This window comes from Pristiophorus japonicus, chromosome 2, assembly GCF_044704955.1.
Source record: "Pristiophorus japonicus isolate sPriJap1 chromosome 2, sPriJap1.hap1, whole genome shotgun sequence".
Classification (NCBI taxonomy): Eukaryota; Metazoa; Chordata; class Chondrichthyes; family Pristiophoridae; genus Pristiophorus; species Pristiophorus japonicus.
This window is the reverse complement of record NC_091978.1, coordinates 36,604,000-36,620,090: the sequence shown is the minus strand read 5'-3', so window position 1 is coordinate 36,620,090 and position 16,091 is coordinate 36,604,000. Positions and strand designations below refer to the sequence as shown.

Sequence of the window (16,091 nt, the reverse complement as noted above, 5' to 3'; positions counted from 1 at the left end):
ACAAACCTCCAACACTGAAAGAAACCCTTCATCATAAATTTAAAATGCACATTTCAAATTCGGTTAATCATGATTTAGAAATGTTAATATCCAATGCTCACAGCCATTGTGGCTTCAGATCAAGAACAAGCACGACGCAAATAATTGCTGAAACTATAGTCATCATATGGAAATAGGTTTTTGGAAGGAACGGTTATATAACCTCTGTAATCCAGTTGTTTCCACGTCAATTACATTAAAAAAAAATTAAGACTCTATTCTGTAATTCCTGTTGTACAACCACACACTATAAATCATTCACATCAGTGGGTAGGAATCATGAATATCCACATTCAAGTAACACTCCATTTATTTTACAGATTGGAGGCAGCTCTAAGGTTAAATAAGCAATGCTATGGTCAGTATAGGGATTTCAGCTGATGCCTCAGTGCTGCTGGTGGGAAAAAAAGCATAGGCACCGCTGATAATGCAAGTGTCATTTCTACCATTTAAAATCATACATCAGCTGATCCCTCAGACTGCTTATACAGGTACATGCCAGCAAGATTCTTTTAGTAGTCTCCGCCTGTGTGACCTTTCCCTCCTTCACTTATCAAAGAATGTCTTAGTCATTTTCAAATATGACTGCATGAACTGAACAGGCATAATTGTCCACTGTTGCTAAATCCTTCACAAAAGTGTAAAAAGGAGATTCAGCAGCCGGAAAGCTGGATTATTACTACAAATGGACACAGTTCTATAACATAATTGGCGTTAACAGACAGAACCCAAACATGCTCTAAAGGATTGCATGGTGAACAGACTCTAAAACTTACCTGGGGTCATCGGAACAATTGAAAGCTCCTGTACGTATACCAAACTGGGACACTTTCTTCACCATCTTGTGCCATTGATCTTTGCACAATAAAGGATCTTTATCTTTAGCCACAACCTGTGAAGTAATGTTAAGAGGTTATTACAAAACAACAAACAGAAATGCCATTTACCAATTCGGATATCATGTGGCATATCTTTGCTCAGCTACAGAATATGCACAGGTTTGTGACCCAAGATGTTGGCACTTCCTTTCATGCTGGTTTCAGAAAGGCACCAAGGGCAATGGGCATGGGGCGTGTTGATGGAAGAAAGGAATTATCCGTCAAGTCTGGTGAAAGCAATGCATTTCAGCATTTCTTATTGATGTTGAATGCATTCTCTCGTATGCCAATTCTTTAAAGCAATTTCTCTTCTCAAAAAACATTAAAAATACAAAACATGAGACAAAAATGCCACCTGAAATTCTACGAGAAGGGTCTGTTCCATTTGTTTGCTATTTAAAAAAAGAAAACTTGCAGACTAATGTGAACAGAGCCCACAGTTTGTCAAAGTTCATGCATTTTACCTCCACATAAACGAATCATTTACATTAAGTGGCTCCTAGAAAAGAACTATATTGATGAAACTTACCCCAACTGCGTAAGATTTGAAAAAACTAATTTTTCATACATTCCGGTGTTGAAGCACAACATTTGAATACTAGTCATTGATTGTTAGGATTTGTTCCCCCCCACCCGCCACCCCTGTCAGAGCACAGGTCCAAGATCTACAAAACTAGCAAATGCTAACCAACAATTACAAAAAGACTGATGCAGTCTCCAAAAAGTTGACAACTCAAGAATGGCCCTGAGCACAAGTCCATTAAAGTGAAAAGAAATGAGTTATACTTTGTAACTTGAGCTCTCGGTATTCCCAACATCTCTTCACTTTTATTGAATGGGGGGAAAAACACAAGTATACCAAGCAGATGGGGAAAATGCAAAGTTAAGGTGCAACATTGATGGTGGATTTCTCATTCATTTTAAGCACTAAACAGTTACATTTTCAGCAGACCATCACTAACCCTAAATTTAGCTTAACAGTCACTCAACCACATCCAAGACTCCCCCTTCCAATAACAATTCAGAGATACCCCCATGCACCATAGTTCATGGTGCCACTACCCCTTCCCACACCCTTTTGTTAATTTGCCACTCTACCTTTTGCCTCATTCCAAAACACCATTCCAGCTTCTGCTCCTTCTCCAGCTCCATCTCCCTCCCTCTTCATCATCTCTAGAATCAGTGATTCTTATAAGCAACATGGGTGTATCAAAGAATTGTGTTGTTTATAATGCTATGTAATATGTGCTTTCCTTTTGTGTAGGGTACAGGTTTGGGTCTTTCTCCTGCTCTATTTTCCAAAGCTTCTCCCCATGCTCTCTTGTTGGCATGGGGGTGACTATTCACTGTCCAAGTCTTACCAATGTCATTCTGATGGGAGAGGAAGGGTATAGAGCTTAGGCTATTACTGCCATTCCCTCAACGTTTTCCATAAGGGTACCCACTATCCTTGTTATTTGTTAACGATGGTCTCCCGTAGGATAGACCATCAACAATAATAGACTATGGCAAAGCATCACAGCCAAGAAGGAGCGGCGAGCGGTGGCCACGGGCAGTGTGGCTGCTCCGACCTGCGAGAGACCATCAGCGGCAGGTCGGGGCCATAAAAGGTACAGCACGAGCTGGTGCAGGAGGGCGACGGCAGCGAAGAGGACAACTGGATTGGACATCATCAAGGTTCAGATCGCGTAGGCAGATACAGCAGGAGCGGCAAGGTCAGGGCGAAGGAGCGGCGTGTGATCGCAGAGCAACGTGATCGGGGCCCAGAAGAGGCGTGAGTTCGGAACCAAAAGAGGCAAGGGCCCAGGGGCAGCACGGGTCAGCCCACACTGCGACATGTGTGCGCACTAGGTCCATGCAGCAGAGCAGGTTTCCAGTTGTCTTGGTCAATGCTTGCCACTGGACCAAGACCTAGCTCTGTCAAGCCCGTGTGGTGGCTGGTGTGCAACGGCCACCACAAGTTGAAAAAATCCACGCACTGGCATCTTCCACCCTTCAACATGTAGTTCAGGACCTGGAATATTAGGTCCTTCATTAAAACACCCGTGAACTCATCTTTTTTTGGCGTGGAAGCAAGTCGTCCTCGATTCGAGGGACTGCCTATGATGTAGTTATTAACTTAATTTTGGTTTAAGAGCAGCTTAACTACTGCTGTCATTTACTTGTGTAGGACTACAAAACTCAAGATTTAGATAATTAAAAAGGGGATCGCCACTTTTAAAAGTTATTGACATAATAGTTCATCAACATGCAACAATGACATTACAGAATTCAGATTGCAAAAATGTCACTGTCACATACATCTGATGTTACAACGGCAAAATAAAACATAGCTCCTCTGGACTCCTTCATTTCTTGACCTGGCAATAACTACTCTGTTAAATTTAGTCCCCCCTCCTCACATATTTCAACCAGATGTTAAAAAAAAGATTCAATACTTTAACATTTCAACGGCCTTAGTGTAGCATTTTGAAAAACATAAAGGAAAGTAATTACTTGGACCAGCCATATCCCATCTTTAGTGTCTTCCACTTGCTCGTAGAAATGCATCTCACCACTGAAGTTAGTGCTGGCGGTAGAATCAGACGCTTCCTCTTCACGAAGTGCAGAATAAAGCTCACCCTCCATCAAATCACCTGAGGTAACAAATACACCACAAGAGGTTCCAAAAAACACCAAATATTAGAAGGTATAATACAATACATTTTTTTTAAAAACTCGTTCACAGGATGTGGGCATCACTGGCAAGGCCAGCATTTATTGCCCATCGTTAATTGCCCTCGAGAAGGTTACTTTTTGAAAAAGGGAATAATTATTTTTTATAAACATTTAAAACGAACGAGCACTTCAAAAAGTGCTTTATTGGCTGTAAAGTGCTTTGGGATGTCCTGAGGTTATGAAAGGCCCTATATAAATGCAAGTCATTTTAAAAAATGAACTAAGGGGGAAAAGTAGCATTTATTCCCTGGCTACATGGAAGAATCACAGAATCTTACAGTACAGGTGACCATTCAGCCTATCGCTCCTCTGCAGGCTCTCTATTATGCAACATTTCTGTCATGCACCCTTTCTACACTTCTAATGCTAGATTATCGATGGTAAATTTATTCCAACATTTGTATAATTCAGCAGATGAATACATAGATAGACAATATTGCTATACCTATTAAATTATATCAATGCTGGAAAGGCAATTTGAGAAATTGAATTCAGTGAAAAGAAATCTGGAAATATAAGGTGACCATGGAAGCTATTGGATTGTCGCACAAAGCCAACTGGTTCACGAATGTCCTTTAGGGAAGGAAACCGGTTGTTCTTACCCAGGTCTATATGTGACTGCAGTCCCAAACCAATGTAGTTGACTCTTAACTGCCCTCTGAAGTGGCCCAGGACATTTTAAGTTGGGTTTTGTCTCTCCCAGGAGATTACATGACTACTAGTGGGAGGGAACACTTGGAATCACGATGCTTTGCTGTGCCATGACTGTTGGGGATAAATTCAATGGACCCGTCAGTCTTTTCTGTTCTTAGCCACATGTATAATAGAAATTTGTCAACCTGTAATTAAACCCTCTCGTCATTGGCGACGCTGCAGTGCCTTCATAAACCACTGACAAGTTTATCTCGGAGCCGTTCCCATTATAAATGTGGACACGAGAATTTAAAAAGGGAAAAAGTTGACAGAAAATGTGTGCAGACATGAGGGCCCGGATTTTGCAGTAAAAATAACAGTAAGTCTATCTGCGCTCACTGTTATTAAAGAGTAAATCGGACAGCAACTTTCAGCGGCTGCACATGCGCAGTTAAATGCCGAAATCAGGAAGTTGCTGTACAAGTTGCCCTGCTCCTCCAGAAGCTTCACTATACCAGTAACTCGCCCAGAGACTCGGCATTCAAATAAATAGATGGGCATGAAGTTGTAGTACTTGCGTGATACATACCCACTAAACATGCCAGAAAAAGTTACGGCTTGTCAATTCAAGTGCAAATGAATTTAACACAGCGTGTTAAGTTTTAATTACTGCCAAACAATCTCTCTGGAGTCTCAGTCCTTCAGATTTTAATTATTGTTAGAGAGCTTTAAAATTTAATTTTTTTTGGAACCGTCTCTTATCTCTTAATCCCAGCTTTCTTTCCCTTTTTATTTTGCTTTCTCTACATGATTTGGCATTGAATTCACTATTCAAACTTAAACTTCCTAGTTCAGACTCTTATGGCTTAGTAAAGATTCTTCAATCTGATTGGTTAAGGAGATGCACAGTTGCTTGTCCTGTTGACACAGGTCCCAGATCCCCTATCGATGGCACCGTACTATTTTGGATTTCTAATTCCAATACAAAAGCCCACAGATAGCCTGTGAGCAAGTGTAAGTGCAATGAACATAGCTGACCGCAAAATCCGGGCCAATATTTTTTTTGCTACATTATACAGATTTATGGGCATTTCTACACATATCACGATGCGGATTCGCAATACTTTTGAGTTACTGATCTTAACTGAATTGTTGTTAGATGAGGTGTGTGTGTGTGGAGGGGGGGGGGGTGGGGTGGGGGAAGATCAGGGGGCAATTCTAGGTTATTCTCGTACCATCAAAAGAGCACTTGAGAAAGAGACCGGAGGACAGGCAATTTTCATGGAGAGCAGAAAGAGGTAGCAGGAAAATTACTGCTATAAAATTGGCCATGGTCATTTTGAAAATGATACATAATATATATTTTTTTTAAATCACAAAACTTTGCTTATTTGCATCACAAAACTAAGTGTGTAGCCATCTCTCATCCTTGTTCCTTCCTCGAGTACCAATAACCTGCCTTTCCACAGCATGGTCAAACAAAGGGTAAGTACATTTTGATGCAAAATAAAATTTCAAAAAAGGAATTCTGTGTCAACTTTTTTAAAAAAAGTTAAAAATGAGCACACCGACCATTTTGCCTCTGCATAGAAAATACCGCCTCTAGCATTAAACTGTGCCAGTAACCATATCATGTAATGAACAGGTGATGCTTATTGTTACAATGAACAGGTTATAAAATTCTATATTTGCATTGAAACACGACCGGCTTAATCAGCAAGCTAACTCCAGTGATATAAAGATCAGAGATTTTACTATCCAAAGAACTATGAATACAAGTGACACACCGGCTTGACACGGCCATTCTAAAAGTTTAAAAGTCTATTGGTCAATTCAGTGTAAATGTCACACTCAGTCCTTTCAGGCTAGTTGTGGGAATAAAAATGGCATTGGCACACATCCCCACTCCCAAATCAGCCATAGTTCGCCTTGCTGAAAAGAAAGGGAAAGCAAACGATGTCTTATGTTAAAGTGAGATTTGGAATGTTAGTTAAGAAAAGGATAATTGTACATTTTTCCATTGAATTAAATACGCTGTACATGTATAGATGATTCACCTAAAGATAAGAAAATGTTCAGAAACAGAAGCAAAATTATTTTGTGCTAAAAGTCACGCCATGTGAAGGAGCCCAAACATATTCTTTTTTCCCACGACTCAAAAAAGTGGCATCATCAGATAGATACCCATCTCAAAAGAAATTCTCTCCTTAAAAACCCTGGAAAATCTATATTCAATAAAACTTTTTTTATTGAAGTAGAACAGAATTATTTCCTAAAAAAAAGATAAGCCTCAAGGAGGAATAGTTAAGAATTTAGTGACAGGTGCAACTTTGCATTTCAACACTTGAGTGAAACAAGTTACTCTGAGATTGCTACATACACAACATTCTAAGGATTCTAGTAAACGGATTATATTTCAATGATTCAGTTGCACTTTCCATCCTGCTTCACTGGCCGTCAATTTATTGTTGAAATCCAGTATTGTTAGTGAAGTATAATGATGGACAAGTGAAATTTTCATGCTGTGTCTACTTCAACTATGAATGACATCAAACTGAACACATTAATTATCTCCTTCCAAACTGAGATGCATAGGGAGAGTGCACTGGTGGGGATAATGGCAAGATCAATTTGACGTGGCAAATTAAGAACTTTACATGTTACAGCATATTATCTTCAGTGCGATTTTTTTCCCCTAAAGTGTTGGACGAGTGTTGCCAAATACGCCTAGTGACAGACTGAAATGAAATAGCATGGCACGTGTATTCCATAAAATAGATGAATGAGTGTGTGTTAGAACATAATCACAGGTTTCAGGTGACAGTAATACAATGGCAATGTCAGATGTTGTCAAAATCTATTGTAACATATTCCAAAGAATTATTAAACTCACTCTTAAAATTGTCAAATTCAAAAAACAAGTTTACAGTATTTTCAATTTCGACCGTTTTATTTTAACTTGAAGTAGCTATGATTGCTCAGATTAGACACATTGCTAGCTTATTCCTTCAAACAGCACAGTTAACTCATCTGCGTGCAGTTGGGTTGCTGCTTTACTGACATTATAGCAATGAGTGCGAATACAAAAAAGGTAGCCAGCGAGACAGAAAGGAAAGTGTTAACTGAATCTTTGCACTGTCATCTTTTTACTAGGATACTCAGAATGTTGCACATACAGCAACCCAAATATAATTTGCCTCACTCACAAACAAACATCAAGATGCAACGTTGCAATACTTGTCTAACGATAGTTTTCTAGTTGAATATTTTATAATACATCAGAAATTAGAGACAGTCTCATTTATGATCTGTCTAAAGATTGAAATAGGCATATGGCTGGAGAAAAGAAAACAGGCTTGGGAAAGTTTTCAACCAAACAGACAGCCCAATGTTAATATGGTTTCCACCTCCAAAGTGGTCTGTGGGAAATATTAAACTTATTCTCGGGGCGGGGGTGTGGGGGAGGGAGAGTTAAGTGCAATAAATAGAAATAAAATAGTAAAAGTTAAAATAATTACAAACAGAAAGAGAATGAGTGGGGTAAAACTCAGCAAGCACTTGTTTTACCTTAAAGCTTTTTTTCCCAAAGCATGGGGTTCTTATTACAATAAAAGGAATTCTGCATTAGTATTACTATAATTAGAGTGTGTTTCAGGAAGTATTGCGCTCTAAAGTTAAAACAGTCAGCTTCAGGGGAAAAAATATTTTCCCATCCTGCTGTTTTCAACAGGCAAGGAAGGAATAAACTATAGAAAGAACTTAAACTGTTCATTATTACTGTCCATAATCATTTGGAATGCTACAATTTTAATAGACTTGAGACTAAATATTTCCGTAGAAAATGATAAACAATTTAAACTTTTATTACCAACAAACATTCGATATAATAGCTGTAACTGCAAAGAGTATTTTTCATTCATACACAAGTAATTTTAGTTATTTTGGGCTCTAATTTTTTGCAGGCATTGGGGGGTGGGGGCGAAGAGATTGGAAGAATTACACCTACTTTGTATTTTTAACATCGAAAACCTCCCATAGTAATGTGTATATTACACCTGCTGCTAAAAATCACACTAAATTAGCTCCCTGTGGTCTGCACATTGAAACTAAACACCTGTACAAAAACAAGTGCTTACCCTGGGACAGGTGCAGTACCCATATGCTTTATTGCCAATTATGTACAACAACAAAAGGGCTGACTTCAGATAACAATCTGTACTTGATCTACACATAACTTATCCGACCACAGAATTACAATATATTACTTAACCCTTTCAATAGATCTTTTGAAGGTATGTACATTATCTTTCGTATTACATGTTTTTAATCGTTTTTTTTAAATCTTGCATTGATAAAAAGTGAATTGGACAGGTAAGTAAAATTCCACCCGCCCACCCCGCCTAGATCCTACAGAAAATGTCTAGTCCAACACTGCAATCGTAACAGTACGTTTATCCTGTTACTCTTAATTTTCCATTTTTCCCTCTTTTTCCTTTTTGATTCCATCACTTGTCTCTAATCATTTAAACAGCGTGTGGCCCGGTGACCTACACAGCATTTATGTAGAAAGTATGGTTTGCAGTAGTCTTTACAGCAGGTTTGTGGTCATTTTTTTTTCACAAAAATACAAAATATTTTGCTACATCTTCCCACACAAACAAGAAAAATCCCCACAAATTTATAGACTGACTTTTTCTGTCCATCCGTCATACCATAACTAGCTTTAATATAATCAAAGACTGCAATAATTTGGGGCTTTCAAACTGACAATTAAATCGAAATGTAAATGCAAAAAATGACTTCACCAGCTAAAGCACAAAATTGGTTGATTTATAAAATAGACTAAATGGAAAAAAAAATCACTTGAAATAAGAAATGGATACATGCATATTAGCATTTTTAAAATAGGTCAGTACATTATTAGGATAAATTTCCTAAACCACTTTCAAAAATGGGCATCGGCATACCTCTGAACTATTTAGGTCCCTTGATCAGCTTTAGAGCCCTGATCTGGCACAATCATTTCATGGGTCTCGATACTATAAAGTTCACACATTCAGTCAGACTATCTAAAGCTGCCAAGCAACAAATAATCATCACTGGTGCACACATTTAAAAATATACAATCTTACAAAAAAAATTATGTTGACTCATTAACACAATATGCCACTTGTGGGTGATATCATGTCCAATATGATGCACAATTATTTTCCCCACCCAAATTCTAAAAAAAGGCAAATTTGCAAAACATTTTTTTTCATCAAGATATTTCTTTAACAGCAGCTCAAACAACTCACTGCGCAAAGTGCTTTGGGATGTACCAATAACAACAGGAGGCACTCTAAATCCAAGCACTGGACAGATCAAGCAAAGAAACACTAGGGACTGGGTACAAGGTCCAGAAAATATCCAACAACAAAAAGAAAAACAAATGTCTAAACTAAAATTTAAGTAAATGGCTAAACAATTTCTTGTGGATGGATGAATGTCTTGGGGGGGACACAAGATCCAGAAAATATTCAACGACAAAAAGCACTGCCATAAAAACAGAAAATGCTGGAAATCTCAGCAGGTCAGGCAGCATCTGTGGAGAGAAAACAGAGTTAACGTTTCGGGTCAATGGTCCTTCGTCAGACTGATTCTTCGTAATAAAAACAGTAAGTGCTGCAAACACTCAGCATTTGTGGAGGGAGGAAGAGAATCAGGTCGATGACCTTTCGCCAGAAACTCCTTTCAACCTGCTGGGGTTTTAGACTGTACCTGATTTTTGCACCAGCTCCCGCACATCTTTCTTCTCGGGCAGGCCGGCGTAGCAGATGCCCCGGCACTCCAGGATGGTCCGGAGCTTCTTGAAGCTCAGCGCCACGGGATCCACCAACTGCGTGGCGAACACCCCGGTCTCGTACCAGACGATGGCTTCGAAGAAGCGAGCCAGCACGAAGAGGACAAGGAAGTAGAGGAGCAGGAAGAAGAGCTTGAGCCACATCTTCAGCGGGCGGTGGTGGGTGGGCTTGCGATATGACTTGACTCGTCTTGTCTCGTTAAACGGGGCACTCCAGGAGCTGCCGCCCCGACACGACGAGCATCTCAATCGCTTCTGGAATATTCCCCGGTGTCAAATCCCTCTTCACCAAACCCGATTAATGTGTGTGTGCGTGTGTCTCTCTCAAATTTCTGACGGCGACTGTCTCTCTCGCGCGGTGTTTTATTATTGTTGTTGTTAGGTTGGTGTTTATCGCCGTCGCGCTCTCCACATTCAGGCCCACCCAGAGCCGCGGCGCAGCACCATTTTCCGGGCCCCGGGTCACACAGTGCCGACGCTCAGCCCACAGGCGCGGCATGCGCACGCGCACACAACAGCTGACCTCACCGGAGGAGGCGCGCGCAGTTCATTTACATAACCACAAGGCTGACGCTCCCTTATGACGCGCGACGCGGGCGACATTGAGTTTGGGCAGCAGCAGCAGTGAGTGAATGAAGGGCTGCTGCTGCTAGCTTGCCGCAACCCTCCAGCATAGAGGGGAAATCAAATTGCTCCTGGGCCCAGCCAAGGTGGCCATTATCAGGTTCCCGGGGTTCGTTCAGCCCGTCTGACTCTTTTCTGCGGGTACATTCATGCCCGGGCGTCCCTGGAGATGGAGCACACGGTGTCTATCAGTACGCTCGAGGCCCGCCGCGACTGCTGGGCACCGGAGGGACTGCAGTGCATCATTACCCCGGAAACCAAATTCTGATTTGATTTGTTAGGTTTTCTTAAACGTTTTTGGTGAGTTTGCAGGTTCTAGTGGTTGCGCCCCTTTAATAACAGGGGCACTTGGTTGAATTGAATTATTTATTAGAGTTAGATAGAAATGGAACAGTACCATGGTTGACATGGAGCAAGGTTTTTTCTCTTTAACAATGGTCTTGCAGCTGCTTGCTTGCTTGCTGATTATTTCCCTCCAGGTCAAACGAGGCAAGGGAATGGTACTGAAAAGTGTTTTTGAGGAACAAAGGGACCTTAGAGTGCGGGTCCACAGATCCCTGAAGGTAGCAGGCTAGGTAGATAAGGTGGTTAAGAAGACATATGGAAAACTTATCTTTATTAGTCGAGGCATGGAATACAAGAGCAAGGAGGTTATGCTTGAACTGTATAAAACACTGGTTCGGCTGCAGCTGGAGTACTGTGTGCAGTTCTGGTCACAACATTACAGGAAATATGTGATTGCACTGGAAAGGGTGCAGAGGAGATTTACAAGAATGTTGCCTGGACTGGAGAATTTTGGCTATGAGAAAAGATTAGAAATGCTAGGTCTGTTTTCTTTGGAACAGAGGAGGCTGAGGGGAGTCCCGATTGAGGTGTATAAAATTATGAGGGGCCTGGATAGAGTGGATAGTAAGGACCAGCTTCCCTTGGTAGAGGGGTCAACAACCAGGTGGCATAGATTTAAAGTATTTGGGGGAGGTTTGGAGGAGATATGATGGGAAATTTCTTCACCCAGAGGGTGGTGGGGGTCTGGAACTCACTGCCTAAAAGGGTGGTTGAGGCAGGAACCCTCACTACATTTAAAAGATACTTGGATGTGCATTTAAAGTGCCATAACCTACAGGGCTACAGACCAAGGGCTGGAAAGTGGGATTAGGCTGGATAGATCTTGGTCAACCGACGTGGACACACAATGGGCCGAAGTGGCCTCCTTCCGTGCTGTAAATTTCTAGGATTCTAACCCTCTAGCTTAGAGGGGACTGAAAGAGAGACATGATTGACATGGAGCAGGGTTTTTTTTCCTTTAACGGTGGCCACAATCTAGAAAGTTGCACATTCAGGTCACAGCTTGTATGTATTTTTTTGCTGGTCACCCATGCATTGGGGGACGTTGACCATAGATAGAATATGTAGCATGGAAACAGGCCATTTGGTCTGTCCTTGTGTTTATACTCCACACACATCTATCTACCTCATCTCCATCTTTCAGCATATCTTTCTATTCCTTTTTCTCTCATGTACTTGTTTAGTTTCCTTTTGAAAGCATTTAAACTATTTGCCTCCACCACTTCCTCTGATAGCGAGTTCCACCTTCTAACCACTACCTTGTATTTATGGCCCCTAGTTTTGGATTCTCCTGCAAGTGAAAATATTCTCTCCACGTCTACTCTGTTCAACTCATCCATCATTTTAAAAGTCTCTATCAGGTCACCTTTAAGTCTTTTCTAAAGATAAAAGCTCCAACCTGTTCAATCTTTCCCTGTTCTGGCACATGGTTAAAAAAAATTGCACTTTCTCCAGTGCTTCGATGTCCTTTTTATACTATGGAGACCAGATCTGTGCACAGTACTCTAAGTGTGGTGTGACCAGGGTCCTGTACACGTTTAACTTAACTTCACTATATTTTGATTTTTATACCCCTAGAAATAAATCCCAATTTTTTATTTTAGCAATTTTGATTGTTTTGTTAACCTGTGATGCTGCTTTTAATGCTGCTTTCACCTGTATCCCTAGATCCCTTTGCTCTTCTACCCCATTCAGTTTCTTATTTTCTAAGGTGCAGGTGATTTTTCCAATTTTCTACTACCAAAGTGCATCACCTCATATTTATCTATATTAAAGTCCATTTATCACTTAACTGCCCAGTGTTTTAATGTCTTCTCATGTTATGTTGCATTCTTCCTCCGCGTTAGCTCAAGGGGCCGTATGGCCTACTCCTGCTCCTATTTCTTATATTACACTAGCCAAAAGAGCAGAGAAGTTCTCCCTAGTGTTCTGGTCAGTATTTATCCCTCAACCAATATCACTAAAGCAGATCATCTCACTGCTGTTGTGGGACCTTTGTGTACAAATTGTTTGTTGCATTTCCTACATTACAAATGACCACACTTTAAAAATATTTCATTGGAATAAAGCACTTTAGGACATCCTGAGGTCGTGAAAGACGCTATATAAATGCATTTCTTTCTTACTATACGATAGTAAATGGGCATCTGATGTACTTCATGCACCCACCATTTGATTATTGACAGATATAAACACAACAACTGCTGCTTTGACTTCTTGCATCCTCCAAATAAAAGATGTCGCTATGGAAACCTGTATGGGTCCTGGTTATGCCTGACTTTTTGTGGAATACGTGGAACATTCTTTGTTGCAGTCCTACTCGGGTCCCCTCCCTCCCTCTTTTTCAGTACTTTTATGACTATCAGTGCTGCTTCCTGCTCTCACCTCCAACTGGAAATGTAATCAACTTTGTTTCAAATTACCACTCCTCTCTCGCCTACACATGGTCCATCTCCGACTCTTCCCTTCCTTGACTTCTCTAACTCCATTTCTGGGGATGAGCTTGCAATACCTTGTAACCAGCATTCTATCGCCACCAGAGGGTGCATCTGTTGGAGTCCCAGCATCTCTTGGGAGCACTGCATATAAGCAGGCCTCCCATGCTATGCCAGCACTTTGGAGTCAGAATAAAGAGACTAAGGTTACACTTACTCAAGTCTACAGTACTCAGTCACATTGCTTTATTTGAGACGTAACAACTGGCGACAAGTGATAACAAACCATCACGCGGAAATGCTGAAAACTGTTTGTATCCTGGAGAAATTCTCAGAAGGTGATGATTGGGAAGCCTTCGTGGAGCGACTCAAGCAATATACTTCGTGGCCAACGAGCTGGAAAGGGATGAGAACACAGCCAAACGAAGGGCGATCCTCCTCACCGTCTGCCGGGCAACCACCTATGGTCTAATGAAGAATCTTCTTGCTCCGGTGAAACCAACAACCAAATCGTATGAAGAGCAGTGTACACTGGTCCGGGAGCACCCAAATCCGAAGGAGAGCGTTCTAATGGCAAGGTATCGATTTTACACATGTCAATGGTCTGAAGGCCAGGAAGTGGCGAGCTGTGTCACCGAACTAAGGTGCCTTGCAGCACATAGCATTTGCTCCAGGAATCCACCGAATTTGCAAAGAGACTTGGCATTGGCCATGAGGTTATCCTTCGCAAACTATTGACTGGTGAAACACCGAATCTGAGCAAAGCCATAACGATAGCCCAGGCATTTATGTCCACCAGCGATAACACCAAACAAATTTCGCAGCATAAAGATGCATCGGTACTGTACACAAAGTAACGTCGTTTTCAGGCAGGAATGCATCTGCACGACCTCAGATGACTCAGAGTTCACCATCAATTGTGAATGTGAGGCAATTAACACCTTGTTGGTGCTGCGGAAGAGATCATCAAGCCCACCAATGCCACTTGAAACACTATGCGTGCAAAGGCTGTGGAAGAATGGGACATCTCCAGCGAAAGTGCCGATGAGCTGCAAACCCTGCAAACCATCACGTTGCAGAGGAAGACCAATCCATGGTGGATCAAACTGAACTAGAGACTCGAACCAAGGAGGCAAAAGTGTACGGGTACACACCTTCACCACGAAATGTCCACCGATCATGTTAAAAGTTGAACTGAACGGAATTCCAGTATCCATGGACTTGGACACGGGTGCGAGTCAGTCTATCATGAGCAAAAAGGCCTTCGAGAGGCTGTGGTGCAACAAGGCACAAAGGCCCAAGCTGAGCCCTATTCATACCAAGCTGAGAACTGACACGAAAGAGCGGATCCCTGTAATTGGCAGTGCAGCAATAAAAGTCTCCTATGATGGAGCGGTGCACGAACTACCACTATGGATTGTACCAGGAGATGGCCCCACACTGTTCGGCAGAAGCTGGCTGGGAAAAATTCGCTGGAACTGGGACGACATCCGAGTGCTTTCGTCCATCGACACGGTTTTGAGCAAGTTCCCGTCGTTTGAGCCAGGCATCGGAAATTTCTCTGGCGCGAAGGTGCAGATCCACTTGGTTCCCGGTACACGTGCGGTGCCATACATGATGCGAGAGAAAGTGGAGATCGAGCTGGACAGGCTGCAATGAGAGGGCATCATCGCGCCGGTTGAGTTCAATGAGTGGGCCAGTCCGATTGTTCCTGTTCTCAAGAGCAATGGCATGGTCAGAATTTGTGGGGACTATAAAGTAATGATTAACCGTTTTTCGTTGCAGGACCAGTACCCGCTACCCAAGGCAGACGACCTTTTTGCGACGCTGGCAGGAGGGAAGACGTTCACCATGTTGGACCTGACCTCGGCCTACATGGCGCAGGAGCTGGCGGAATCTTCGAAAGGCCTCACCTGCATCAACACGCACAAAGGTCTGTTCATCTACAATAGATGCCGGTTTGGGGTTTTCGATCGGCCGCGACTATTTTTCAAAAGAACATGGAGAGTCTGCTAAAGTTGGTTCCACGCACCGTGGTTTTCCAGGACGACATATTGATCACAGGTCGGGACACCATTGAACACTTGCAGAACGTGGAAGAGGTTCTAAGTCGGCTAGATCATGTAGGACTCAGGTTGAAACGCTCGAAGTGTGTTGTCCTGGTGCCAGAGGTTGAGTTCTTAGGGAGAAGAATCGCGGCAGATGGCATCAGACCCACTGATGCCAAGATGGAGGCCATCAAGAATGCGGTGAGACCACAGAACGTGACGGAGCTGTAGTCGTTCCTGGGACTCCTCAATTATTTTGGTAATTTCCTACCCAGGTTAAGCACCTTGCTAGAACTCTACATGTGTTGCTACGTAAGGGAGATATGGGGGAAATCACAAGAGACTGCTTTTGAGAAAGCCAGAAATCTGTTATATTCCAACAAACTGCTTGTTCTGTATGACCCATGTAAACGTTTAGTGCTAGCTTGCGATGCATCTTCGTATGGGGTTGGGTTTGTGTTACAACAAGCAAACGAATTGGGAACATTGCAACTGGTCGCTTATGCGTTCAGGAGTTTGTCCAATGCCG

The 16,091-nt window shown here is 42.0% G+C and overlaps 1 protein-coding gene across 3 annotated transcripts in view; it reads right to left on the bottom strand.

Moving 5' to 3' along the window:
* The window catches only part of LOC139236670 (charged multivesicular body protein 3), a 173,051-nt gene that overhangs the window by 112,824 nt on the left and 44,136 nt on the right, over nt 1-16,091 (bottom strand). Inside the window, exons 1-3 of one of the 3 annotated variants that reach the window (XM_070866845.1) lie at nt 10,029-10,627; nt 3,414-3,553; nt 816-931 (exon numbers count right to left, since the gene is read on the bottom strand). In XM_070866845.1, the coding sequence (XP_070722946.1) occupies nt 816-931; nt 3,414-3,553; nt 10,029-10,254 (482 nt within the window). In that variant the 5' untranslated portion in view covers nt 10,255-10,627. Of the gene's footprint in view, nt 1-815; nt 932-3,413; nt 3,554-10,028; nt 10,628-16,091 lie in introns of those variants that run through there. The other 2 variants (XM_070866846.1, XM_070866848.1) reach the window with 2 other exon arrangements.